Consider the following 27420-nt stretch of genomic DNA (forward strand, 5'->3'; position numbering starts at 1 on the left):
GAAGTACATACATGCTCCACGCGTTTATTTACCGCCACCGCAACCGATCGAACCATATTTCATTTAGGTTTCCCGGAAGTTTTCTTCATTCCGCCATGGAATCGACTCAGGTGTCGGAAAACTTCCCTCAGGACGCAGGTGAACAGGTGAACTACGTTTTGCGCCAACCAGGAGTTAAACGTCGCGCCTCGTCTTATGAAATGGAAGCCCTTTCAAATTTCTTCCTCCTTTCATATATTTTTTTTTCTCTCGCAATTCCTCGATCTTACTTCCATACACCTTGTTTTTTAATTAATTAATTCTCTTATCCATTTATTTATTAATTCCTTAGACCGGTACAAGGATAATTTCTTTGGACGGTTCGCATTTTCCGAACATGTATGAATTTCGTCCTCTCAAAATATTGTATATTTAAATATAAACCATATTTCATTTAGGTTTTCTTCATCAGATGGGGGTGAACAAAAATGAAGGAGGGAAAAAGGAGGAGGACTAAAAAGGGGTGAATTAAAAACCACGGAGGAAACGCATGCAGGAAACTCGAGGACACTCGAGATGAGGAAACGGGGAATAACGAATGGAGTTTGATGAACAATCGTCGCAATAAGGGAAACTCGACCTCCTCGTTCGAGATATGCCTCGAGACGGGAAAACTTGAGGAAATGCGGAGGAAAATACCACCGACGAGGAGCAAGCGGAATACGCCGAGAATACAGAGTGGTTGATTTTTCAGAATGCATGTGGAAAAGTGAATGTGACGGCAAATGCAAGAGCGGAAGTGTATGCGGGGTTGTGCGTGCGAGAAATCACATATGAAAGAGTTCACGTGAGGAAGTACACGTGAAAAAGTGCACGTGAGAAAGTACGCATGAAAAAGTGCATGTGACGAAATGCACGTGGGAATGTGCACGTGAGAAAATACGCATAAAAAAGTGTATGCAAGAAAGTGCATGTGAAAAAATACGCATGAAAAAGTACACGTGAGAAAGTACGCATGAAAAAGTGGACGTGAGAAAATGCACATGAAAAATGCACATATGAAAAAATGCACATGAGAACGTAAAAGTGAATATGCAGAACTACAAATAAAAGAATGGGAAGAAAATAAATCCCGAAAATCAATTCTTTCAATATTTAATCAATGGTTTCTTTTATTTTTTTTTTTATTTCGCATATCACTTTTATCGATAGTTTGAAATCCAGGTCGGGCATGATTGGGTTACATCCGGCGATAGAATTTGAGGAAAAATGGATCGGTGGTTTCGAGTGCGGTGAAAACGCCAATAAAGGCGAAATTCGACCGAAATCAAAATATTTGCAACCACGTGGCTATCGAATTTTTCCGTCATTCGAGATATCGCAGGGATTCCGAATCGGAGATCTCACTCACTGAGATAATTCCTCTGACAGATCGGACGGGGCCATTTTCTCGTTTATCAAACAGCTGGCGTTATCGGACAGGCCGCGGCGTTTGTTCGCCGGGGGGAGAAACGGAATCGTTACCGGGAATTAATATCGCGAGGAACACGTCACGTGGAATCGCAAACAGACGTCTAACGAGTATCGATCGTTCTGAAAGGTAAAAAAAATCAATCCACCCTGGAAAATTGATTTTCATCGCCAACTAAAGTATCGCCCTCTACCCCGCGCAGAGAAATTTTCATAAATCTGAATAAAAAACATAATCCAGAGAAATAAATCCATTTCCCAGGAATTCCTACCCATGTGTTATTTTTATTTTATTTTTTTTATTATATTAATTTTACCTACTCCTTAAGGCACTTATCGCGCGAGATGGACGAGAAAAGCCCCCAATAAAAAGGAAATCCCAAAAACCCGGAATTCCCTTCCCGACCTTTAAACCCAGATTTTCAAAATTCCCGCCATCGAGTTATTCCCCTAACCGAGGGAAAGTCTAATCGGAGATGTAAATCCCGATTTCTCTACCGGAGGAAAGTCCGGAAGGTACGAAGAGACACATAAGGAGGGTGAAGCAGTTTCGGAGGTAGATAAAGAAAAAAAAAAAAAAGAAGGGAGGGGAAAGAGAAGAAAAAGAGAAAAAAAGGAAAGGGAAAAAGGAGGTCATGCATTGAATCGCACGTCTTAAAAGCGTCATCGCGGCCGCCGTTGGGGGTGGTGGGTGGGAAAGGGGGGTCGAAAGCGGAAGAGGATGACACATCCGGTGGGCTCTGAGTCCCCGAAAAACTCGGTCAGTAGGTAACTCGAGGCTTAATCGTTAACCTTGGTCGTCTTGGCCGAAAATGCACCCACCTGCACGTCACCTGACGTGCCCGAAACTCGAGAGGAACCGAGAAGGGGGAAGCCTTTAAAAGAAAAGGGATGAAAATTATTACGCCCCCTGAGAAAAATCGATCCCTTTCCTGAAACAAATATACACGGCTGCTCGAATCGTACGTCACTGGGAGAAACAATTGTTTCGTCGAGAAGACAAATTGATTTGACGAAGAAATTCACTTTTTTCTTTTTTATGAAAATTTTACAAGCCGACGGAGAAAAAGGAAAATCAACTCGTGGACAAACTGGGATAGAGATGAAATGAAGAAAATTTCCAGATAGCGACAGACGAAAGGGTGGAAATGAAAAAGGTATTCTGAAATCATGAAGGGTGATTTAGGGAAATTTTGGAGTAAGTGCTTTATATAAGTAAGCATTTTGGAGTAAGGATTTTATAGTATTTCATAATAAGTAGGACGAAAAACAGTGGCAAAGGAAGGCAAAAAGAAGGAAGATGGAAAACCATTAAAAAAAACAAGAAAAAGCAGATAGGCAGAGAAGATTTATTAAAGCGGCGGTTACGAGCGACCGATGCACTTATGCACCTGCGTATGCAGGGGGTGCAGGGGGTGCAATGTGAGTATTTTTCCAGGTTTTCCATCCACCCCCTCGTTTGTATTGTTGCTTCGTAACGGGCCGTTTGATCCCGGCATAACGTGCCGTTAAAACATGCCCCGTTTTTTTTCCCTCTTTTTTTCCACCCTTTTGCCCTGTTTTTTTTTCCACCCTTTTGCATCTTCCTGCGAAAACGCGGCGAGTTTAAAGTGAGGAATAAAAAAAAGAAAGGGGTAGGAGGAACAAGGAGACGTTAATTTATGCGACGACACGCGTTTTCCACCCCCATAAGAGGGGTAGGTCAGTTCCGGGCCCGAGATTGCGCGAAAAGCCGGGAAAGGGGAGATTTTACCAAAGTACGTATTTTTTAATTATCACTAAGACCCCAGGGGTTTATCTGCCTTTGGGTAATACCCTTTTTTTTTCTCTCGTTTACAGAGGTGGAGGTGACAAACAAAATGTATTGTTATACGCCTCAGTGCATACGTAATGGCGTTCCCTAAAGAGATTTTTCCATGAAACAGTGTATTAACTCTCTGTAAACAAAATAGTGAAAATACGGTATTCTAAATCGTTCGAGCTAGGTTATTTGTATTAAATCAATTATCATCCCTAAAATAAGTATTTAACGAAAATGACAAGTATACATTACAAAGAAAATTAATACATATAATGCAATGACACATTATAACGAAAATTAGATGTAGTTATATATAGGCTGACTCTTTCAAATTCCTTTAAAAAAGTGAAAAAAAAATAGAGAAAAATAAAATATAGGGATAAGTGCGAATCTCGACTCGCCTGGATTTTCCCTCATGGGAGATGAAAGGGGGGAAGAAAAATCTGGATAACGTATATTGCGCACTTGCGCACTTGCTTCATTGCTTCATTGCCGGCTATGTGGGCGTAATTGAATGAGCCCAGGGGTGTATCGCATAATTAAACGAAGTGGCACGTATATACAAGGTAGGAGAGCGGAGATTTCTGGAGAGAGCGAGCATTCCCTCGGGAATCGGGGGGATCTGCGAGTTCGCGGGGGGGCCACCCCTAAATGGCGGGAAACGCCGCGAATTGCTACCACCCTGGTTCAATTGAGAATTTCGAGTCGCAGATTTCGAGATAACTTGCCGGGAATACTTCCGGCTCGAGATTACTGGAAGACTCAGTTCCGGGATCTGAATTCTGAATTCTGAATTCGCTCCGGCGAACTGCTGGAAGACTACTCCATTTTGATTAAGGAAATTGGACGGCGCTCCTGGAATTAAAGTAGATCATTAGGAAATATTGCGGATGAGATATGGGAAAAGTTTACCTCGGGGAAGACGAATACGCGTATACAGAAAACCGGAAGAAATTGTTTACCTCGTGCGGAAGGTCGGGGGGATTTTTTAAAGTGGATTTAAGGTCTTCACTTCCTTCCACCTTGGGATCTTTAAGGGGTCATACCACTTTGAAATTTTCAAAAAATCAAAAAAATGTTTACGCGTTTATTTTACGCGTTTGTACTTCAAACGCGTTTTTCTTAAAACTGCATTTTAACAATCGGTGGGCACTCTAGCTCCGTCAATTTTCAATCGATCGTCTTGATTCTTTTTTTTATTTTATTCGTGATATGTTTATCCAGCGAAATACGTATGGTTTTTTCAATGTATTGATATTCGCATTTTTTATGCAACATTACTTAACGAAATTTAGGGCAAAATACGTATCTTTCCTTTCGAATCGATGCCATTTTGTGAAAAATGCATATTTTTGAAAACGGCTACGTATTTCGTTAGCTTTCGGGCTACGGAAACTAATTCTTTTTCGTTTATTGTTCTCACTTAAACCTGGACTGAGTTATCGTGCCCACCGCCCGATCATCGATTTTCGCAGCGCTCCGGTAAATCGCCTTTCAAGCCGTCATTTTTGCAAATAAGAAAAATACAAAAAAATAATTTTTTTGTTTAATAGTAGTATAATACCTTCCTGTACTTTAATTTGGATAGAAACGTTTTAATTCTTAAGAAAAAAATTCTTGAAAAACCGTCATTTTTCGGTGGGTCAACGTGGTGTAACCCCTTAAGGTGATATGAAAGGATCATTCAGCAATAACTCTGCATCGTGTATTATCTCCTTCCTTTAGAAGCCGACGAGGTAGCCAGCGGTGATTTTCGAGAGGAATCTCCGACTCGTATTTTTCCCCAGAAGAGTTCCGCGCTTCCATTCTGCCCTGAAAGGTAAAAGGAGGTAAAAAAAGGTAACGAAAAGGGCACAGCCAGGGGAGGAAAAAGATAAGCAAGATGGCGGCGGACGGGGGACGCCGTGACGTAATGCCCGCTGAACTATTTACCTTGTTTCTTCGTGCCATCTCGCGGCGCGTCCACTTTCGACTCCTTTTCCCTTTTCCCGGCTTCCTGCAGGGTTTCCGCTCCTTATTGAATTCCCGCTGTATTTTTCTGCACCGCGATGCACTCTCGAGCATTCCCCTCCATGTTCCCCCCACCACAACGCTAAGAAAAAAAAATGTCACTAAACCGAAGATATTTTTTTTTTTAATTTAACGTACAATTACTTGACGCAATTGAACATGTTGCATCGAATTTTTATTTTAAAATTATTCCGGTGAAATATTTCATCTTTAGCTATGTCTGAATTAACGAAATATTTCTTTGGCTCGATATGATTTTCTTTTTCTCTGAGCGTACGACTCGTTATTCCCACCTCGCTTCGCTTCCAAAGAGCGAAAATCTCGCACTCCTCGTTTAATTATTCTTAACGAAAAAATAATTCATTTCCGGCCGACAGATTTGATCCCCGAGGATGCGTTTCTAGGGGATTCGGGACGCTGCCTTGACCCGCACTCCACTCTACGGGACTAACCTCTCCCGGTGGGTTAACGTTAATTATTAAATTTAATAATCCCGCGCTCCGAGACAACTCGACGTGCATTTCAGTAATTGCGTACCTCGGCAATTAGTCCGCATCCAATTAGGCGGTCGGGAAGAATCGTGGAAAGGGACGGCGTGTGTGCCTAGGAGATGAGAGGAGCGGACCGCGATCGGTCCCGATCGCTTGGCGGTCGCGCGCGATCTGAGCGCGCGACGCGCATGCTCGCGCCGCCTGGCGGGAGAATTTGAAAACTGCGCCGATTCACTCTTATCGTTATAAAAATTAAAAAATCGATTTTTTTTCCGATTCGACATTATGAATTAAAATTCTAACCACGGGAACCTTAGTCACGAGGTGCAATAAAATCGATTAGTAACAAATCAAACAGAAGTAAAGAGAGTTAATCGCATGAGTTCACGGTGTAATCGAGAAACCGAGTTTTTTTTTTAATAAATTTCAGAAAAATAGAGAAGTCGAGTTTTGATTTTGTAAAGCCTTTAATCATTTTTGCGCCGTTACTCTTTCCATTGTTCTTTGGATTTTTATTTTTAAAATACAACGCACGAGGAAAGAACGACCTTCAACGAATCGCTTTTACGAAGTCTCCTTTAAGCTAGTACATATTCTGGTAATTTAGTATTCATAGTCCTTTCTCTGTTTTCGGGTAAAGCGGCTTCGGGCTATTCTCGTGTGGAAACATGGCGGACGTCCGCCATGTTTCGGTCTCTGGAAATGTCGAGAGACTCTTCGTCGCGCAAAGACAATCGCGCTTAACAACGTCCCGGCCTGGGGAGAAGGCCGAGAGGGATTATAAAATATTTTTATTCCGCATTTTCAACGAACCTTTCCACCGAAATAAATCAAAGAGGAATGAATACTCTCCGACGAGTCGTTTTTAAATCATTTTACCTGAACGCGTCTCTACAGTGACGGAAAGATGGCGGACGTTTTTCTGTATCCCTTGCAGAAATTTCTAAAGCGGTAAATCAAGAAAAAGAAAATGTAGACAGTTTATTTTCCGGAAATATTCTTTGAATTACCCTAATATTTCATTTGATCAGTGAATTTCATTTTTCAGTGTAGGCGCATATGAATAATTGGGCTAAACTATGGATCAACCCGGATTAAAAAACTGTCAGGGAGGTTATACAATATTTTTTATTACGCGTTTTCGACGGATTTCACCGAAATAAATATAAAGGGAATGAATGCTCCCGTTGAGTCGTTTTTACTAAATTCCAGCTAAATCAATACGTTTTTTTTTCTGGGATGGAGGATTTTCCATAGAAATATGGCGGCCGTTTCTGCATTTCTTTCCAGAGATTTTTATAACAATAGGTGTGGATTCTTTGTCGCGTATAGTTTGGCCCAACCTGGTTTGAGAGACAACCAACGGAGGTTATGGAATATGTTTTATCGTCATATTTTTCGGCGGATGTTTTCACGGAAATAAATAAAAGGAGGGATGAATGCTTCACGGCGAGTCGCTTTCACTAAATTTTAGCTAAACCGGATGCATCTCTTCAGTACGTGGTCCTCTCTCGGTTTCCGGTATAAAGAACGTCATTTTTACGTGCAGAAGTATGAAAGCGATTTTTGCATTTCCTATATACTTCCTTTTTGGCAGAATTTACCGTGTTTCTCTTAATTTCTCATTTTCGCGCTGCAAGATGGCGGCCGTTCGCCATGCTCTCGCATTTCCTGCAGACATTTCGAGGATCTCGGACTCTTTGCCTTACAAGGACAATCGGCCCTAACTATGTCCCAGCTCGTAGTTGGAGTGTTTCTGAGGGAGGTTAAGCGACTGCGTACTCGACCCTCCGTTTCCCATTTTCCGGAGGAAATCTAAAGTTAAGGAAAACCACGGAAAAACTCGAAGCATCACTTCGTAATGGTCCCAATTGTTCGATATTCAAGGCTCAACGTCAGTTTTCCATTTTTCATATTCCCTCCTTTCCCGTTTTCTCCTCTTCAACTCCAGAGTTCAGGAAAATCACGGAGGAACTCTAGAGTTCAGGAAAACCACGGAAAAACTCGAAGCATCACTTCGTGATGGTCGATTAAACAAACCTTCTCGCTGATCCTGCATTCGCCGCGCAATAAAAAAATAAAAATACATGCAATGACAACTCGGAAAAATATAAAAAAAATTCTGAACCATTCTCCCACTTACTTGACCCATGAAAAAAAATATATATAAAATGCCCAAACAATATTTCGCAACAATTATTTGCATACAAATTCGGAAATCTTGGTCGACCCAGAAGACTTTCTCGCTGGTCCTTCATTCGCCGCGCAATAAAAAAATAAAAATACATGCAATGAAAATTCGGAAAAATATAGAAAAAATTCTAAACTATTCTCCCACTTACGTGACTCATGAAAAAAAATATATATAAAATGCCCAAACAATATTTCGCAACATTTGCATAAAAATTCTGAAATCTTGGTCGACTTTCTCGCTGATCCTTTATTCGCTATCTAACTGAAAACGGAAAATAGTAGACATGTACCCTCGATACCAGGAGAGTAAAGAACATGAATCTGGAGGAACATGTCCCTGAAAAATTCCCAGGAGTTGGATTTTGAAAAAAATAAAAAAAACAAAAAAGAAGAAGCTCCTCGCCGGGCGGCTCCTGCGGGAATAATGTCACGGTGACGTTCGGTGAGCTGGGAGAACTTGATTAAATGAGAGAGCTCATCGATTTTCAGACTTGCGCGGTGCAAGTGACGTAAAAGAAAAAAAAATGAAAGAAAGAACAGAAAGAGGGGAAAAGGGAAAACTCGACGCCGTTCGAAAAAGTCGAGGAAAAACGAGGAACAGCGTACATGCCGCGACAAAGCTTTTCACTCCGTTATTTATATTCATTTATACTCATTACATATTACATTCATATTCATTCTGTCCATTAAGCATCACTTTAAAGATTTGACTTCCTCCCAAGAAAAGCAAAAGAAAAATCCAAGTAACGTCCTTACCTGATTTTCTCGAATAGTCACTTGATGAATTTTCATGTTTTTCAGGGAAACTGATGATTGGAGGCTGTGAAAAATATCCCTCGTCATTCATATAATATCCATTAATAAGGAATCCTTTAGTTGGATTTTCCTTCAGTGGAGTGGAAAATTCAAAAGCAACTCCATGTGTCATCGGAAAAATTGAAATTAATTCCTTGAGTTTGTTCATTTCTTTTTTTGAGGTTATCGACACTGACAAATGTTGGATTTAATCCTTAAGCTTGTCCGCGAAGATTGAAATGACGTTTACGAGCGTTCAAAGGAATCCAGGGAATCTTTTTGAAAAGCGATGCGGATAAATGGAGGAACTCGAAATAAGGGGGAAAAAGCGGTTTTCCGGGGAAACTGAATGACGCTTCCGGGAGGGGTAAACGCCCCCTCCTCGTCTCCCCCTATCCTCGACTGGTCTTTTTTATTTCCTCTGAATCACCGAGCCCCATTTCACCGGATGTTCCTCGAGGGGGTGGAGGGAGGGGTGGCATCGCGACATTATGCCACGCGAAAGGTGTCGAACGCATCAGCTGAGTCCTCCGAGGGTGCATATCGATCACGCGGGGTGCTTCCCCACGCATGCGTTCTGCAGGTTCAAGGATAACTTTCCTCGGGGGTGATAAGAGATGGAAGGGAGAGAATTATGTACCAAGGAGAGAATGCAATAAATAATTGAATGTTAGAATGAATTTTTGAAAATTATTCCTGGACTCGTCGAGTAAAAAAATTGATTTAATGGAGATATAATGCGTTGTGCAGGTTCGAGGATAACTTTCCTCGGGGGTGATAAGAGATGGAAGGGAGAGAATTATGTACCAAGGAGAGATTGCAATAAATAATTGAATGATGGAATGAATTTTTGGAAATTATTCCTCGACTCGTCGAGTAAAAAAATTGATTTAATGGAGATATAATGCGTTGTGCAGGTTCGAGGATAATTTTCCTCGGGGGTGATAAGAGATGGAAGGGAGAGAATTATGTACCAAGGAGAGATTGCAATAAATAATTGAATGTTAGAATGAATTTTTGGAAATTATTCCTCGACTCGTCGAGTAAAAAAATTAATTTAATGGAGATATAATGCGTTGTGCAGGTTTAAGAATAACATTGAAAATTGGAGTACGAAATGCATTTTATAATGGGAGAACGACGTTTACACGCGGATAATGCGAGGAATTTTTTAAATAATTCCTGGCTCGTCAAGTAAAAAATTAATTTAATAGAGATATAATGCATGTGCAGGTTTAAGAATAACATTTAAAATCGGAGTAGGAAATGCATTTTATAAAGTGGCAACGACGTTTACACGCGGATAATGCGAGGAATTTTTTAAATAATTCCTGGCTCGTCAAGTAAAAAATTAATTTAATAGAGATATAATGCATGTGCAGGTTTAAGAATAACATTTAAAATCGGAGTAGGAAATGCATTTTATAAAGTGGCAACGACGTTTACACGCGGATAATGCGAGGAATTTTTTAAATAATTCCTGGCTCGTCAAGTAAAAAATTAATTTAATAGAGATATAATGCATGTGCAGGTTTAAGAATAACATTTAAAATCGGAGTAGGAAATGTATTTTATAAAGTGGCAACGACGTTTACACGCGGATAATGCGAGGTTGGGATTTAATCAAGAGCCTCTTCGAAACGTTGCTGGACCGCAAAGGGGTGCGTCCCATAAAGGAAGGGGGATACCCGTCCCTCGGGACTCGAATCCGGGAAAATGTCTTCCCCCACGTCCCGTGTTCGCCGGGAAACCGGGAAGAGGGTGGAAACAAAGCTGCGGCATTCGTCGAACAAACCCACCCCCGCGCGTCGATCTTCGGCTTCGCCGATGATAAGGCCGCCATTGTGCCGAGAAATTAAGTGTCACTATCGTTCCCTATCTCGGGGACGCCGATTGCACACCTGCGGGGATGAAATCGTACCCTTCTTCCTCCACCCTTTCCTCCCCATCCAGGAAATTCGAATCTCAGTCGCGAACGTCTCCTCTGGGAGATATGGGAAAGATTTTTCAGAGCTAACTTTTTCCCCGAGAATCGAGCGGATGCTGGCTTTAAATTTGGATCACTTTTAAAATTGAAAATTTTGGTAGAGATTTAGATTATCTTGGCATTGAAGATTTTGGTAGAAATTTGGATTTTTTGGCATTGAGGATTTTGGTAGAAATTTCGATTTTTTGACATTGAGGATTTTGGTAGAAATTTCGATTTTTTGGCATTGAGGATTTTTGTAGAAATTTGGATTTTTTGGCATTGAGGATTTTTGTAGAAATTTGGATTTTTCGGCATTGAGGATTTTGGTAGAAATTTGGATTTTTTGGCAGTGAGCATTTTCGTAGAAATTTCAATTTTTTGGAATTGAGGATTTTGGGATGAATTTGGATTATTTGGAAATGAGGAATCTCTCTGAGGAAATGAGGAGGCTTTTTTTTTGGAAACCTGGAAGATGTTAATATCCAGGAATTATTTCATTCAAGGAAATGCCTCGCGGCGACTATTCACCAATTATTCGAAAGGGTGATCAGAGTGATCGGAATCGATGTATAATTCCCATTATGGGACACTGCGCACTGGCCGCAATTACTATAATCCCGAGGGTGATATCGAACTCAATTAATTTACCGCGAATTGAACCGCGCATCTAGTGGCTTCCATCGAAAGCAAACAGGTGCTCGATTCCTGGAGTTACTAAACTCGATTTTCGACATTTATGTTCCACACGAAAATCCGCAGTTAAAGCGGCATCAGAAATTAAGGCGAAGAGAAAATTTCTCTCAGGATAGAATAACGAATTTTCCGGGAATTAAATTCTGCATTCAGTGTCCCCTATAAACAATGAGAGCAAACAATTGCTCTACTCCCGCAATTGGCACTCAACCTCCCCCTTCAAATTGATTAATCATATACAAATTTCCTGTGAAAATCTGTTTAAAAGGACCTAAAAACACTTCATAATAAATTAATAATTATCATGAACTGCAAAGTAATTGTTAAAAATACCTCCACAATGGCTTATATTCTTTGTACAATTTCCTGGTAAAAATTGCGTTAGAAAAAGAAACCCTTACACAAATACTACCCACGTAAAGTAAATAGACCATGATAATTACATAAAGTAAATAGACTCCCCAGTGAGAAAATAATTGCATATCCCTCGAAAATTCCACTTCCCCTCTGACAAATAATTGTTTAAATGAAAACTTCTATTCTAAACTGCGTGAAAAAGGGATTAAAGCGAAGGCATAAGGTTCCCGAGGATCTGATATTAAATCACAGCGTGCTTTCCTTCGGAATTCTTTTATCTACAAAAATTATACACCTTGCATCTCTCGGTGCACCGAGATACATGGAAGAGCGTGCACTCGAAATGCAAGTGCACAGTCGGTCTTAATTAAATCCCCGAGTCGGGCCTCCGAATTTCTCGGCTGTAATTTCCTTCCTTTTCCCCACTTTCATTCCCTTCATATCGCCTTTCTTCAGCCCTAAAACGCCTAAAACAACAATACAATTGCGATTCGAAATTACCCATACGAGTACCTCGACATAAATCCAATTTCGGGTAAAATCATCACACCCTCCTTTTCCTCGGCCCTAAAATGTGAAAAACAAAAATGAAAACACATTTCCGATTGGAAATTCACCATTTGAGTATTTTCAATGTACTTCAATTACATCCAGTACTCCACTTTTCGTCAAGCCCAACGTCAGGCATAACATTAAAGAGCCATTGGCGACTCGAAATTGGCCATTTGCGTCTATCCTCTGTGCAGGTGCAATTGCAGGTGGAATTTCCCGGGATTTCCCTTTTAGCGACATGGACCAGCAATGGACCAGCAATGGACCTTTTTCGCATTGTCGGCGAATCGCTCGCGTGCGTAGGTAGAGTCGGGGTGTACATACTCCCGACACGCGAGTACGTACGTACATACGGGAGTACGTGCTCGGTACGAATGTCGCTTAAATATTTACACAGTCGAGAGCATCGGACTCCGGCAGGGCTCGTCGATTGTTCTTCCGGCAATTTCGAGACTCGCAAGTGTCGCAAAATTGCGCCCGACTGGAGTACCGAGGCTGAGGTATTGCTACGCTTTTGTTATATCACAACCAACCGAGTTATTCATTTGGCATTGTTATTGCGGGACGTCATCGGGTTCTGGGACCGAGTCATTTCATCATTTTTCACTCATTTTCTCGTTTCTTCGCGCAATCATTTGGGGCGTGCAATGGTTTATTGGTGCGGTAGGTTATGGTGTACCGATGGAGTTATGAGGAGTAATGAGAGGGGGAAATATTTAATAAATTGGTTTTCGGTAATGATTCGATTGTAGCGAAATTCTATAGGGACCTCGAATGGAGGAGGAAACCTGACCTCTCTCAACAATTTCGATGATTTTACCGAAAAAATAAAAGCAACAATTTCAATAATTTGACTAAAAAATAAAATCAACAAATTCAATAATTTTACTGAAAAAATAAAACTAACAAATTCAATAATTTGACTCAAACAATAAAACCAAGAATTTCAATAATTTGACTAAAACAATAAAACCAACAAATTCAATAATTTGACTGAAAAAATAAAAGCAACAATTTCAATAATTTGACTCAAACAATAAAACCAACAATTTCAATAATTTGCCTCAAACAATAAAACCAACAATTTCAATAATTTAACTAAAAAAATAAAACCAACAATTTCAATAATTTGACTAAAAAAATAAAAGCAACAATTTCAATAATTTGACTCAAACAATAAAACCAACAATTTCAATAATTTGACTCAAACAATAAAACCAACAATTTCAATAATTTGACTGAAAAAATAAAAGCAACAATTTCAATAATAATTACAAGTTTCCAATTGAGCTATTCTGAATTAAAAATTCACAGCTTTTAATGAAGCTTTTCAGAGACCTCGAACAGAGGAGGAAACCTAACCTCATTCAACAATTTCAATAAAAATCAGTTCTCTCCCTCGCCGCCGAGTACACTGCCCTGGTCTCTTTCTAGAACTCCCAGATGGAGGGAAAAAGAAAACGGAAAGGAAAGGAAGTAGGCGAGGAAAGTAGAAAGCAAAAGAGGACGTTTCCATCTCGCGAAACGTCGAACGTCGTTCTCGATGCGGGGGAAACGCTCCGCAATAAACTCGGCGGATTCGCGGGGGAAAATGCGCCGTCGAAGTGGCGCGGCATGCACGTAGCGTCAACTCGAGCGACGCGGCTTTATCACGGCCCGATAAGACGGCCCGGCTCGTTATCGAGGGTCGGAAACTTCGGGGAAATTAATTTCGAGACCGACGACAATGATAATCGTAATGACGATCGCGGTAACAATGGATTGCCTCTCGTAGAAGATTACGAAGCATCGGCGCTTCTCTGCGAAAGTGGGGGATGAAATTCTGCGGCCGACAGGGCGGAACATAACCTCAACGGGGGTTAAAGAGGCGCCAGAAATTCCTATTAAAATGTAATTAAGCTCGCTATACTTTATCCGATACCAACGATAAATACTAAAATTACTATTACCGCGTTTCTCACGCACTTTTATGAATTTACCCAGCCGTGGAAAGTTCTCGAAAATTCCCGGAGAGGATCGGCTACTTTGCCATCGTTCTGGAAATCTCTAAGTACGAGGAAGCGTCGTTTCGCAAAGTGCAGGATTCGTCGAAAATGCCCAGGGAGGATCCATTACGTTTCCATCAAGCACGGGTAGAGAAACTGAAGGCAGGAAGAAGGATAATTCGACTATACGAAACAGACGAGGATTTTCGAAAATTTACGGAGAGGATTTAATACGTTTCCATGGCGCGCTTAGGGGAGAAAGTGCATCTCGAATCCCGTCTCCCGTGACGTCATCCGGAGCTCCTTAATTAAGGACCTTGTTTGTCATTCGAAGCGACGCTAGGAATGCTTTTCACAACCTTGTCACAACCGAGTTTCAGCATTTCAGGGCGCGTCGGATGCTGCTATATTAAATCCGTACGCGATACCAGGTTCGATCCGAGTGCGACGCCATTTTGGATTCACTTGTGACGCTATATTAGATCCGCGCTTGACGCCATATTGGATTCGAAGGTGACGCCGTATTTAATTCGCCAATGACGCCATATTGGATTTGCGCGCGACGCCATATTGGATTCACCTACGACATATTTAATTCGCCAATGACGCCATATTGGATTTGGGCGCGACGCCATATTGGATTCACCTACGACATATTTAATTCGCCAATGACGCCATATTGGATTTGGGCGCGACGCCATATTGGATTTGCGCGCGACGCCATTTTGGATCCACTGAAAATAACTTTTAAAATGTTCAATAAAATCATTACTGCATGCACATTTTTACGTAGGTTTTCTAAAATAAAAACTCTTACAGGGAATTCTTTAAATACTCAAATGTTGATCTTTTCCTTGCGTATTTTTTACCGGGTAATTGGAATTACGGAAAAATGTCAGATCGCTCGACCGTGAGTGGCCCGAAAATCGGTATTCTGTGTTTCGCATTTTCGGGGCACACGCACGAGGGGGCAATTATTCTGGGGATGAAAAAACGTTCTTTCTACGTCAAAAGCAAATGTCGCGATTTCGGGACCTAATGAGGCGTACGGTTGTTAATTGAATCTCGGCTTCCTCTTTGAAGCCGAGGACCGCAATTCGGATGCATGGTTCATTGCGCCAAAATTTTGGCGACCCCCTTCCACCCTACAAAAGCAAACCGTATATCTCGTCAAAGCCATGTTTCGAAATTTGACTGGCAGCCCAACAAGCCTGTTTGCGACGTGCAGTAATAAATAACCCCAGCGCGAGACTCTTTTTATTTCCCTCTCTTTTCTTTTTCATATTCCCCGAATACGAGGGGCCAAGTCGAAATTTTCCGAATTTTCCAATTATTTTTCGTTATTCACCCGGAAGCGCGACATCGCCCACCGAGATTCTACGGACATTTCTTTATAAATACGTGTTTTTGATTTCCCTGGCCGAGCGCCGCCATTTTGGAAAAAGAGAATCACGGAGGGCAATTCCTTTAGCGAATCATTATTCTCAATTTATAATTTTTAACGCTCTGATATTTGGGATCAGTATGCCGAGAAATTGTTTATATCTTGGAGGGAGAATATCGAGTATATTTAATATAATATCTGCCATTAAATTACGGAAATTTTTCCTCTTTCTTTTCGTAGATCACGTTTAGACTGTCGGGAATATTTAATTTCTCCCGGAGAGTAAACGACAATTATCTGGAGAGTAATTTCAATGAATCTCTTGGAACATTTAAATCCGTTTCGTTAAATTTTCTTTTTTAGAAAAAAAAAATCCTTTTTTCGGGATTTCGTTTCCGCGCTGGCGAGAAATTGCGGATACACTCGACGAGATCGATCTTAATCCACTCGAGAATCCGCCCCAGTTTCTCGAAGGGCCTTCGATAGTCTCGATCGACCAATCGGTGTTTTTTCTACCCTCGTCGGAGGCTCGATTACTGATTACTGATTACTGATTACGAAGACCGCCCGGGGGACAAACTGACACGATTAATCGGAAATTCGGAATCCCGATTGCGTCCTCCCCCGCTGATAAAAAACAGAATTCCGTAATTCATTTTTCCTACGTAAATCGCAGTTTACTGAAGATATGAAAAAATGTCCCTCGATGTCGAGTGACATTTTTTCTTTTTTTTTTTTTTTTCGTAGAAGAATATTACGAGATTGAAAAGACTAATTTCAAGAATGTCCATTTTCGTAACTCTTTCTCTCCAATTTTTGGATTTCTCTCTTTTCGGCAAGCTGATGTTACTAATGTCATTTTCCATTTCCTCCAACGTGGCTTTTTGTCCCTCATCCTCTCATTTCTCTCGTTTTCCCCATTACGTCGTTTCCCCACTTCGGAGGAACAATTTTTCCCTTTTTTTTCCTGGGCACCTTTGGTGCAACAACGCGACCTTCCGGCTCATTTGCATTTCGACGCAGTTGGAACCCGAAACTTCGGTTTCGACTGCTCTAATGCCGTCGACTTTGACGTAGAAGCTTCGAATTTATGCATATTTATGCACGAGACGTCTTCTCGAGGGAGCCATTTAAGGGCAAGCCCTCGAAACTCGGAAACGACGAATGAATAATGCTCGACAAATACGAGACTCAAATATGCACTGTGCATATGTGCATACAATACTACGTGCAGAGTGCATATGCATTATTATCTGAGAAGGTAAATTTGGACAATCGGTCATTTTCTTTTAGATTCACATTTAATTGCAGCGAATTCATTTTTAATGGATGATTTTAAACGACTGATATGAGACTTAGATATGCATTGCATATCATGTACAGATTGCATATGCATTGTTATCTGAGAAGGTAAACTTGGACTGGACAATGTCATTTTCTTCTGGATTAATTTTTAATTCCCGTGAATTAATTTTTAACGAGTGTATCGGCAGATTTTAATACATAGATATGAGTCAGATATGCAGTGCATATCGTATGCAGATTGCATATGCATTATCAACTGACATGGCACATTTGTCTGATGACCCATTTTTTGACAATGTAATATCGTCCAGATAAATTTTCAATTGCACAGATTAATTTTCAAATGATGTTTATATCGCCGGATTTTATATGGATAGATATGACACTTAAAAATGCATTGCATATCGCGTGCAAAGTGCATATATGCATTACTACCTGATAAGGTAAACTTGTCCCAATTGTAATATTTAAAATCCCCTGGATTTTTAATTAACCCGTAATTTATAAACGACGACCATGGCCCACGGTTTTTCATATCTATTATTCCACAACAATTACGTCCCGAATTTCGCAAGGATGATTTAGGGTTACTTACGGGCAATCGGAAGGGAAATTTACGTAATGTCGGTCTCTTTCGAGCGAGCATACTACTAGCGTGATCTAGACTTGGCAAAGTTTGTCTTTCGGCAGAATTCCCTCTGTAACGATCGCCGCAAACTCTAGCTAAACTCGAAACTATTTGTCGCTGGTCTATGTCGGAAGTTTGACTTTGCTGGGAGAGCGCCAAGTCTTGTACACCGAAGGGAGGAAAAAAAAAAGAAGAAAATTAAAAAAGAGGAGAACCTGGGAAAACGTATCTCGTCTCGTTTCTCGATTTTCTGAATGTTTTAAACCGCTTCCACTTTAAATCTACGCTTAGGATTAAATCCTTTCGAAAGGAAGACTTCGTTGAAAAAACCTGCTCCGAAATATTCGACACGATTTTGAATATTTGTAAAAAGGATGATAAGCAATTCGTGCAAAATTGATTCATCGTATGTTCCGAATTGCTCTCTAAAAATGAGCTTTTAAAAGTTTTGGCGACTAAATCCTCCGGAGGAAACGAAAATTTGGAGAAAACCATCGCCATTAAAACTTCACTGTTCACGTTTTACAACGCCTGAAATTTCCCTATTAGATTTTCTAAATATTTTAAACCTTCGCTTTGAATTAAATCCTTTCGCAAATATGACTTCGTTGAAAAAACGAGCTCCGAAAAAATTTCATCCAAAATATTTCTCGCGACTTTGAATGAAATCTTTATAAAAAGGAGATAATAAATAATTCCTGTAAGATTTTCAATTTCACTTAAATAAACTGGAATAAATTGGATGCAACGTCTCCTCGGAGTTGTGGCAATTTATTTGAATTTATTAGAGTAAAATAATTATCCTTTGAATTAACAAGATATTTCTCTGGTACTGTTTAAAGAAATATTTTTGTTGGTTCAATGAATTTCTGTATTTTTTTTTTTCACGGTTTAGAGGGGCTGGGAAAAATGCAGAAAAAATTACTGAGGGTTCCCCTGGAATTGCAGAATTGGGTGAAAAATTGGTAATGGCCGTTCTCGCGGAATTTCGGGTTTGCAAATAATTTCTGGGCCGCTTGTCCGCCAGCGATTCCGCGGTCGGGATTGTTCCATTTGCGGGTTCGCCGGAAGTTTTATTGCGGCAATTCCTGTTAATGGCGGATTCGCCGGCCGCAATTCGTATAATCGAGAAGCCGAGCATATTGTTGTCATTCATTAAATTAACGAGCCGTCCGCTTGTCACGCGTAATTCCCGACAGCTGGATAACGATCGACCTGTATCGCGTTACCCTAATTACCCTGATTGCCAAATTTAACGTCGAGTGAGAGATCTCGATAGGTAAAAATTGCCCAACCTAAGATGGCTGCCGCGGCCATCTTTTTTTAAAACAGCGGGTAAATGAAAAATAATAACAACGATACTTTAAGTTCCGCTGGAAAGCCGTAGCGGATAATTAATGAATTCATTTGTTACTTTTGATATCTTTCAACGGATTTGAGAAATAAACAATGATGGAACAACTATTAAACGTTCTGTAGAGAATATATGTAGATATGTTGTATGTATAACGTAACAAGATCGTATTTTTTTCTGAGACCTTTTGCACGATGTGAGACCAAGATGGCGGCCGCGTCTTCGAGTTCAAGGTCGACGTCCTCTGTAAATCGACCTAACCTATCTTTCCGCCTCGCGGACGATAATCCCAGGAAAAGGGTCTCGGTAATTATTTTAGTCGGCAGTAATGCATATTTACATATTTGCAGACTTGTAGATTAGCAGAATTGCGGATTTTTCAAAAGTTGCAGATCTGCAGTTTTGTGGAATTGCAGAATTTCTGCATATTGCGGAGTTGATAAGTTGCAGATTTGCATCATTGCAGATTTGCAGACTTACTGATTTCCAGATTTGTAGTTCTGTAGAATTGCAGAATTGCAGGTCTGCAGGTTTGCAGAATCGCAGAATTGCAGAATTGCAGGATTGCATAATTTCAGATTTGCATAATTGCGGACTTGCAGCCATTTAGTTTTGCAGTTCTGCGGATTTGCAGACTTGCAGTTTTGCCGAATCGCATCGTTGCAGATTTGAAAACTTGCGGATTTGCAGGATTTCGTAATTTCAAATTTGCATAATCGCGGATTTACAGGTCTCCAGATTTAAGATATCTGCAAATCCAATATGGTGAATTTCCGCGGATTTGCAGACTTGCAGTTCTGCAGAATTGTAGAATGGCAGAATCGCAGCGTTGCAGATTTGAAAACTTGCGGATTTGCAGGATTTCGTAATTTCAAATTTGCATAATCGCGGATTTACAGGTCTGCACATTTGGGATATCTGCAAATCCAATATGGCGCCGGCCATCGTAGTTTTAAGCACTCTCAAGACCTCCCTAGTCCGTAAAAGCGACCAGCACCGGACATGGTCGCTCGAGTAGAAAAGTTCTAAATCCATAAGTACGAATTCCCTCGGGAAGTCGCCCAAACGGATTCCCGAAGGAACGAAAGAGTCCCTTAAGAAATCGCCGTCGTTCCTTTTCTAGTTCCACTAAGAATACCAGCAACGCAGTTTGAATGAAATTATAAATTGGAACTAGGATCTCCAGAAGATAAAAAAACGTATGTTTGAAATTGATCACATCCAGGAAGGAATTTCGGGGATGCAGAATCCCGAGGGAAGAGAGGAGTCCCTAGGGACTCCTGGGAATGTAATGCCACCCAGTTCGATTCCTAGCACGTCCGTCGCTAGGGAATCTGGGGGGCACTGTTTATGGTAACACTGGGGGCTCCGGGATTCCTCATCCCGGGACGCCGGGTCCCGAGGGCAACACGGGATGGCTAGTTATCCCTGGGGATCGGAACTACTTCCGCTGGCAGTCCTTGAGAAACAGGACAAGGTTGACGTTGATCACTCGTGGCACTTCCCAGAGAGAATCTCCAGGTTCCTGGGTCCCGAGGGAACGAAAGAGTCCTGAGGGCACGAAGAAGTCCCGGGGGATCGCGACGTCGATCCCGTTCGATTCTCGGCAGGAACGCTTGTCAGTTTGGAAATTCGAAAATGCACTTTCCAGGGTATCACTGCACCTTCCAGGATTCCTTAACCCGGGACACCGGGTCCCGAGGGATGGGCGGGGTAACGAATTTCCCCTAGGTATCAAACCTAGTTCCATTGGCAGTTCTAGGAAAACATTCTATACACTCAGCATTCTCGGAACGGAGTTTTGCAGCTCTTCATTCCCTCAGGAAATTATCGCACACGAGGTCCCGAGGGAACGAGAAAATTCCTTGAGAAGCCCAACACCACTGCATTTCATTTTCCAGCAGGAACATCAGGAACGCACTTTCTAACGAACTCCCAGATCCCGTGGGAACCACAAAAGGCGCGTCGATAGTCCAGGTTGAAGATAGCGTAGACAACAGAATTCAGGGCACCGTTGACGAACCCAAGGAACCCCGTCGGGTCTCAGAACTTTCTTGGTCCTCCACCGAATGGAGCCCTTCATCCCAGGTGGAGGAGCCTCCTGAAGGCGCGTCGATAGTCCAGGTTGAAGATGGTGTAGATGAGGGGGTTCAGGGCGCTGTTGATGTACCCCAGCCAGGTGATGAAGTAGACGACCCGCTCGGAGGGACAGCAGACAGGGCAGAAGGGTACGATGACGTACATCAGGAAGAAGGGCAGCCAACAGACGACGAAGACGCCCATGATGACGCCCAGGGTGCGAGCAGCACGTCTCTCCTTGGAGAGAGAGATCCTCTGGCGCTCCTCGATGAACTGATAGACCGTCGTAGTGGTGGTGGTCCTGGACTGGCCCCTTTTCCCCGTGGTGGTGCTGGTGACGGTGGCAGTACCCTCGGTGGGTCCGTCATCGATCAACGACGGCTTCGCCTGCGACCTGGGGGTGGACCGCTCGTTGTGGTTGGTCTCGGAGCTGACGGACTCCTCGGGGTCGTCCGTCTCCTTGTGCCTGGTGAACAGATACCGATCCGCAGGATAACAACAGAAACGATAGATACTTGTGTGGCAATCCCTACCTGGTGGAGGCCACGGCACCTAGCCTGCTCTGCCTGGCGCGTTCCCTAAGCCTTCTCCTGGTGGCCAGGAAGATCTCCAGGTAGACCAGGCTCATCAGCAACAGGGGGATGAAGAAAGACCCTAACGACGAGTAGACCACGTAGCCCTTCCTCCTGGTGAGCTGGCAGGGGGTCCCTGGCTCCAGTTCCTCGGGCCAGTCGTTCCATCCCGCCAAGGGTGGCGAGCTGATAGCACCGGACAGGACCCAAACCCCCGCTATCGTGGCCAACACCCTCTTCAGGGTCCTCTTCTGGGCATAGTTCAGGGGGTCCGTGATGGCCCAGTACCTGTCCAGGGCTATCGCGCACAGGTTCAGGATGCTGGCCGTGCAACAGAGCACGTCGCAGGTGAGCCACAACTTGCACAGGTGGATGCCGAACACCCACTTGCCCAGCAACAGGTACGCCACGTTGAAGGGCATCACCAGGATCGCCACAGCCAGGTCGGCCACCGCCAGGGAGACTATGAAGAAGTTCTGCACGATCCGCAGGGGCCGGTAAGTGAAGACGCTGAGGATGACCAAGGCGTTCCCCAACACCGTCGCCAGGACCAGGAACCCCAGGACCACGGAGGCTGCGGCTGCCTCCCAGGGGGGCAAGGATGCCCCTGTGTCCTCTTCGCTGGTCGAGCATCCTGAGTCGTAGTCCTCGCCCATCGTCCCTACGGACTCCCCTGTTGCGTTCATCCTGATGATGGCTCCTCCTGGAAGCAGAATTCTTAGAGGTCCGGACCTTTTCAGGTTCCTGGGCCATTTTGGGCTGAGGTATTCATTTCTAAACACCGCAGATAAATTTCAATATCTTTGTGTGGTTGTTGCTTATTCATCTATTATCGTCCCGCACGCGGATTTCCCTGGTGGTCACCTTCCAGGTACCGGCCACGCTCTATGTCGCTTAACTTCGGTGATTGGGAGAGAACATGCCTTTTTTATATGGGGTAAGTGTTGATCAGGACGAGATTTTTTTAATGCCTTGTGGTGTGTCGTGGTGGCGGGATGTTAGAATCATGAACAATGAGTTATTTCTTGAGATGAGTACCCTAATGTAGACAAGACGGGATTTTGTGGTATCTTCAGCTTGACAAAATGATAAAAACTAGGAAGTTTGAAAATATGGCTTTTTTGGGAGGACACCCATAGAGATGATCAGAACGAAATTGTGTGGTACCTTCCGTTTGACAAAGTGATAAAAATTAGGGAAGTTGAAAATATGGTTTTTCTGGGATGCCAGACCTTAGTACCATAGCCATAGCGATGGTTAAGACGAAATTTGGTATATTCGATTTAAGGTGATGGTAAAGGGTTAAGACCATCAAGAATGGCCTCCTCTAACCATCAGACCTAAAATGGAGATTATTTAAACCTTTTCACTCCACTTTCCGGGAAATAGGACGGTGGACAATGGGTGCCCGTCGTCACCAGAGTTAGGGAGGACTTTGTCGGTGCTTCCACTTCCATGATGGGCAGTTAGGACGGGCAAGGAGTTCTATGACGCCCATAATGGAAGTCATAAAACCGCCCATGATGGCAACTCAGGTCCCAGGGACGTGATGGATAATCAGGGCGATAGTTGCCCAACTTCCAGGAGAGTGATGGTTTCTGCGCAGATGGGTGTTGGGTTTCTTACAAGATGGGACTGTAAAGGCTGACGACAAATTAGGGTTGACCATGCCGATGGAGCAGGTCCAGGAGGTGATGGACAGCCTCTACAGATGGGTGGACGACTCCCATCATGGCACTACGACCTCTAGGACCATGATGGACAGTCGGTGCTGATGGGTCGGGAATTCCCCTCTGGAGATCTTAAGCTAGGGCGCATAATTGATGACGAACCATCCCCAAGAGATGAAACAAAGGACCATTACTGATGCTGGGGGGAAATTCGAGGTCCTGGCTAATTTAACGTTTCTCCTGGAAAACCATGGGAAATACTAATCGTCCTGCCGGGATGAAAGATTCCTAACTACTAATTTATCATTCCTGAGCTTTTGGGGACGGACTTCCTAGATGATCGTCTCTGCAGGATATCGATAATCACCCCTTAGAATTTATCTTAAAGGACCTTATCCTTTCAGGGTAAAGAAATAATTGGATCACACTCCAAAACTGCAAAATAGGAATTGTCTACCGACTTAGAGAAAAATAAAAAAGAAACATCTAGAAAATTTTATATTTCATGAAAATGATTGTTGAAAAAAAATTGGCTTCCTTTTCCAGTTGATAAAAATTGGATCATGTAGTATGGGTTATTTCTTAATAAATAGGAACATAAAAATCTCGAGGAAATAAGAGAATTTCTGGCATTCTCGAGTTTCGATCTCCGTCCCGAAGTTTCGATTTCTGGAGCTAAATTGAAGTTCTAAGGCAGGTTCTTCAGCTTTAAGGGAAGTTTCGTGTCGACGGGGGTTTTCCTTTTTTCGGGACGCGAGTTCGAGCCTTTCCCGAATCCTGAAAAGGAGAAATCCGAGTCCCGAGGGACGTCGAAATGGAGACTAGAGAACTTGGACGGCCATTGAGTTCTTCAGAAGCTTTAAAGTGCTTCACTTAACCGAGTTAAATAATTTTATTGCTCAGATAAGTTAAGTAAGATAACGAGAGCGAGTGATTTCGTTATCAATGGGCCTTGCAAGCGTTTAACACGATGCCGGAAATACCGTTTCGGGCGCGTCGAAAGGGCTCGCTTTTCCCCCCAAACCTCGGAAATAGCTCGGCAGGAATTTTCCCCTTTGAGCCGAGAATTTTCCCGGTATAGACAAATTCTCCGCCTAGTTTTGGCAATGAACAGCGGGCGAAACGAAAGCTAGAGAATGCGATATTCGGGGGAACTGGCGCGTTTTCAGCGCTCCCAGCGAGCGGGCGCAGTCTATATCTACCGTTTCCTGGCTTTCTGATACGAGATAGAGAAAAACGTGCTCCGAAAAAGTTTTCAAGAATCAAGTAAACACCAACTTTTGTTTCAAGCGTTTTCCTCCATAACGCTTGGTTAATCCGGAAATCGAGTGCCAGTGGGAAGATGCGCATCCGCTGCTAACTTCAGACCGAACGCATCAGCTTGCTTATCCTCGATTTCTGCATTATCCATGCATTCTACGAAAAATCCTGCCATACAAAAGTTCGGCGTGATAGTGTGCAGGACAACTTTTGTTTGAGACGTTTTTTTCTATCACGCACCGTTGGGCCGAAAGTCGAATTTATGTCGCGGAATTCCTGGATGGCGACTTGCAGCTGGCTTTTCCGGAGCTCTCGAGCTTCGCGGATGCGCCGAAAGTCTCAGAAAAGATTTTCCGGCACATTTCCCGGTATGCATGTACGCGTTTCCTCATCCGTTTACGGCCTTGAGGAGTTTTTCCGTTCGAGCCCCGACTCTCGTTCGACGGACTGAAAAAGGGGGAAGCAATTTCTTTCCCAGGCAATGGACATCGACGGATCCGTTTGGCCTCAAGATGCGTTTCCGCCGAGCCGCGTAATAACACTTGATATATCCGGAAAATGCTCGTCGTGGAAAAAAGCTCCGGAAAAAGGAGCCTTTCCTCCGCTCGAGGAGCTTTATTAAAGTCGGAGTCGCGAGCAGCGATAAACTTACGAGTTACGATTCTCCGAAAGATGAAAAATTTCGCGGCCATCTTGGAAATTGTCAATTTCTGAAAAATCCCAAACAATACCACTAGGAGGTTTATAAGCTTAAAATAAAATGCCCAAAAGTTCCCTAAATTAAAGGAGGAATTTAATTCGGTACTGTTCAAGCTTGAATATGTATAATACGCTAAAAAATATCAATAACTTAGCGGATGCCGTATATCGCGCATCTGCGACATCCTTCATATTGGAAACGCCATTTATTGATTTTCTACGGTGAACTGCATGGTTTATTTACATGATATACGTAGAAAATCGAAAAACGCGAATTTACCCACCCTTGTACTTATTTAATTCTGGACATCGAGCGCGGGAAGGTTCCAGGGGAAAGTGGCGCTGCCATTGGCCGCGCGCCGGTTCTAACGGAAATCGCGGTGAGCGTACTCCCTTCTTCCGCGATTCTCGACGTCGAGTCGTTCGAGCGCGGCCGCGAGATGTCTCCTCGGAGTCAGATAACGGGTCGCCGCTTCCGCGAGAGATTCTCGCCCAAAGGTCGACCTTAACGTCCGGGAAAGCCTGTCGACCGGAAGCTCGGCGACCTTGCGGATTTTTCCACGTTTTCCCTCGTTTTAATATTAGCCGCGTAATTTATTTCCCTTCGGCGAGCTAACCTGCACTCGAGCCGCCATCTGGCGGCGCCGCGCCGAACAAGTGTATCCACTCTCTCGCCCCGTTCAATTATAAGGAAGAAAGAAAGGAGAGGTAACGCAAAGTAGAACGTAATAATTAATGAGAAAACCTCTCGACCGGAAACCCGGCATCGATCTTGCAGATTTAACGGCTCCTCGCTCGCGAGGTAACGTTTCCCCCGGTTTAAAATTAGCCGGGTAATCTATTTTCTGTTACTTCACTTCCCGACTAACCTAACCTCTACTTAGCACTGCTTCTGTTTAGCTCCTGTGATCTGATGCATCTAATCTCCTTCTAACGATCACGGAAAGGGAAGGAAGAGAGAAGAAAGAAAATCCGGAGTTCCTACTTGTAATGTAGTAATTTGCTCTCTATTATGCATAATCTCTATTAGGTGTAAGGAGTCGTCTAGCTCTTGGGACATTGTGCATCGAATTTCTTTCTACCAATCATAAGAATAGAAGAATGAAGAGAGAAAAGTGAAAATCCAAGAAAGAAAAAAATATATTACGTGTGAAATAGTATTTGTTTAATAGTTTAAATAAAAAATATTGAGTAAAATCGCTTTTCAATTAACCTAACTAAATTTACTGCCGCTTTTGTCGAGTTTATGGCAATTGGAGTATCTATCTCGTACCAATCATAAGTTTGCGATTTAAATGAATCGCAAGCTTGAAATTTCCTATAGAAGAGAATCGCAAGCTTTCCGAAACAAAGCTCGCCTTTTTCCACCCGGGGGATGTGTTTCTTCGAAAGGCGCGAAAACGGGGAAAAATTGGATCAACGTTTCGCCGTTCAATCGTTTTCGCGGCCTGTGAATAATGGGTTTGAGCCCGCAGCTCTCGAGATGTAATATCCTCGGCCTGGAATAACGAGGGTCCCTGTCTGTCGGGAAATAATAATTCTTCGAGGCAGCTCGATCGAATATCCATCGCCAGGGTGGGAATGCTCGCGCGGCGTTTACGTTTCGCGAGGAGGGAATATAAAAAAATATATATATAAATAAAAACAAAGAATCAGACCATTCCATTCTACCGACGAGCAATCCGCGGCTTCGTGGCCACTCTTCGATTTATTAACCGCCAGTGGTGCTTCGTGAAATAACAAAAAAACAATATATTAAAATGCCACTCTCCTCCCTCTGTCCCGTTTTCGTGCACATCTTTTCGACGAATCTTCGGAGAATATCGCGTATTATCCAGGAATTCGATGTCCGCTAAAACGTCGTTAACAATTCGTGCCAATTTTTATGAATTATTAAAGAAAATTCCTGGAAGCCTCGAAGACCTTCGCGTATTATCCAAGAATTCGATGTCCGCTAAAACGTCGTTAACAATTCGTGCCAATTTTTATGAATTGTTAAAGAAAATTCCTGGAAGCCCCGAAGACCTTCGCGTATTATCCAGGAATTCGATGTCCGCTAAAACGTCGTTAACAATTCATACCAATTTTTATGAATTCTTAAAGAAAATTCCTGGAAGACCCGAAGACCTTCGCGTATTATCCAGGAATTCGATGTCCGCTAAAACGTCGTTAAC

The 27420-nt window shown here is 42.7% G+C and overlaps 1 protein-coding gene across 1 annotated transcript; it reads right to left on the reverse strand.

Moving 5' to 3' along the window:
* Window positions 1-20997: 20997 nt before the first annotated feature.
* LOC105703574 (tyramine/octopamine receptor) lies at window positions 20998-22303 on the reverse strand. The gene is made up of 2 exons (XM_012432067.2): window positions 21579-22303; window positions 20998-21511 (listed from the first exon to the last, which is right to left on the reverse strand). The coding sequence occupies exons 1-2, from the start codon at window positions 22301-22303 to the stop codon at window positions 21046-21048; spliced, it is 1191 nt and encodes a 396-aa protein (XP_012287490.1). The 3' UTR covers window positions 20998-21045.
* Between the last annotated feature and the right edge of the window lie 5117 nt (window positions 22304-27420).

This window comes from Orussus abietinus, unplaced genomic scaffold (genome assembly GCF_000612105.2).
Source record: "Orussus abietinus isolate OABI.00-Male unplaced genomic scaffold, Oabi_2.0 scaffold43, whole genome shotgun sequence".
NCBI lineage: Eukaryota > Metazoa > Arthropoda > Insecta > Hymenoptera > Orussidae > Orussus > Orussus abietinus.

Bases quoted from the DNA above. Each gene is read 5' to 3' on its own strand.
- LOC105703574 (XM_012432067.2), bottom strand. From the start codon at position 22,303: ATGAACGCAACAGGGGAGTCCGTAGGGACGATGGGCGAGGACTACGAC. The intron at 21,512-21,578 runs GTAGGGATTGCC...TCTGTTCACCAG, and splicing joins GGTGCCGTGGCCTCCACCAG to GCACAAGGAGACGGACGACC.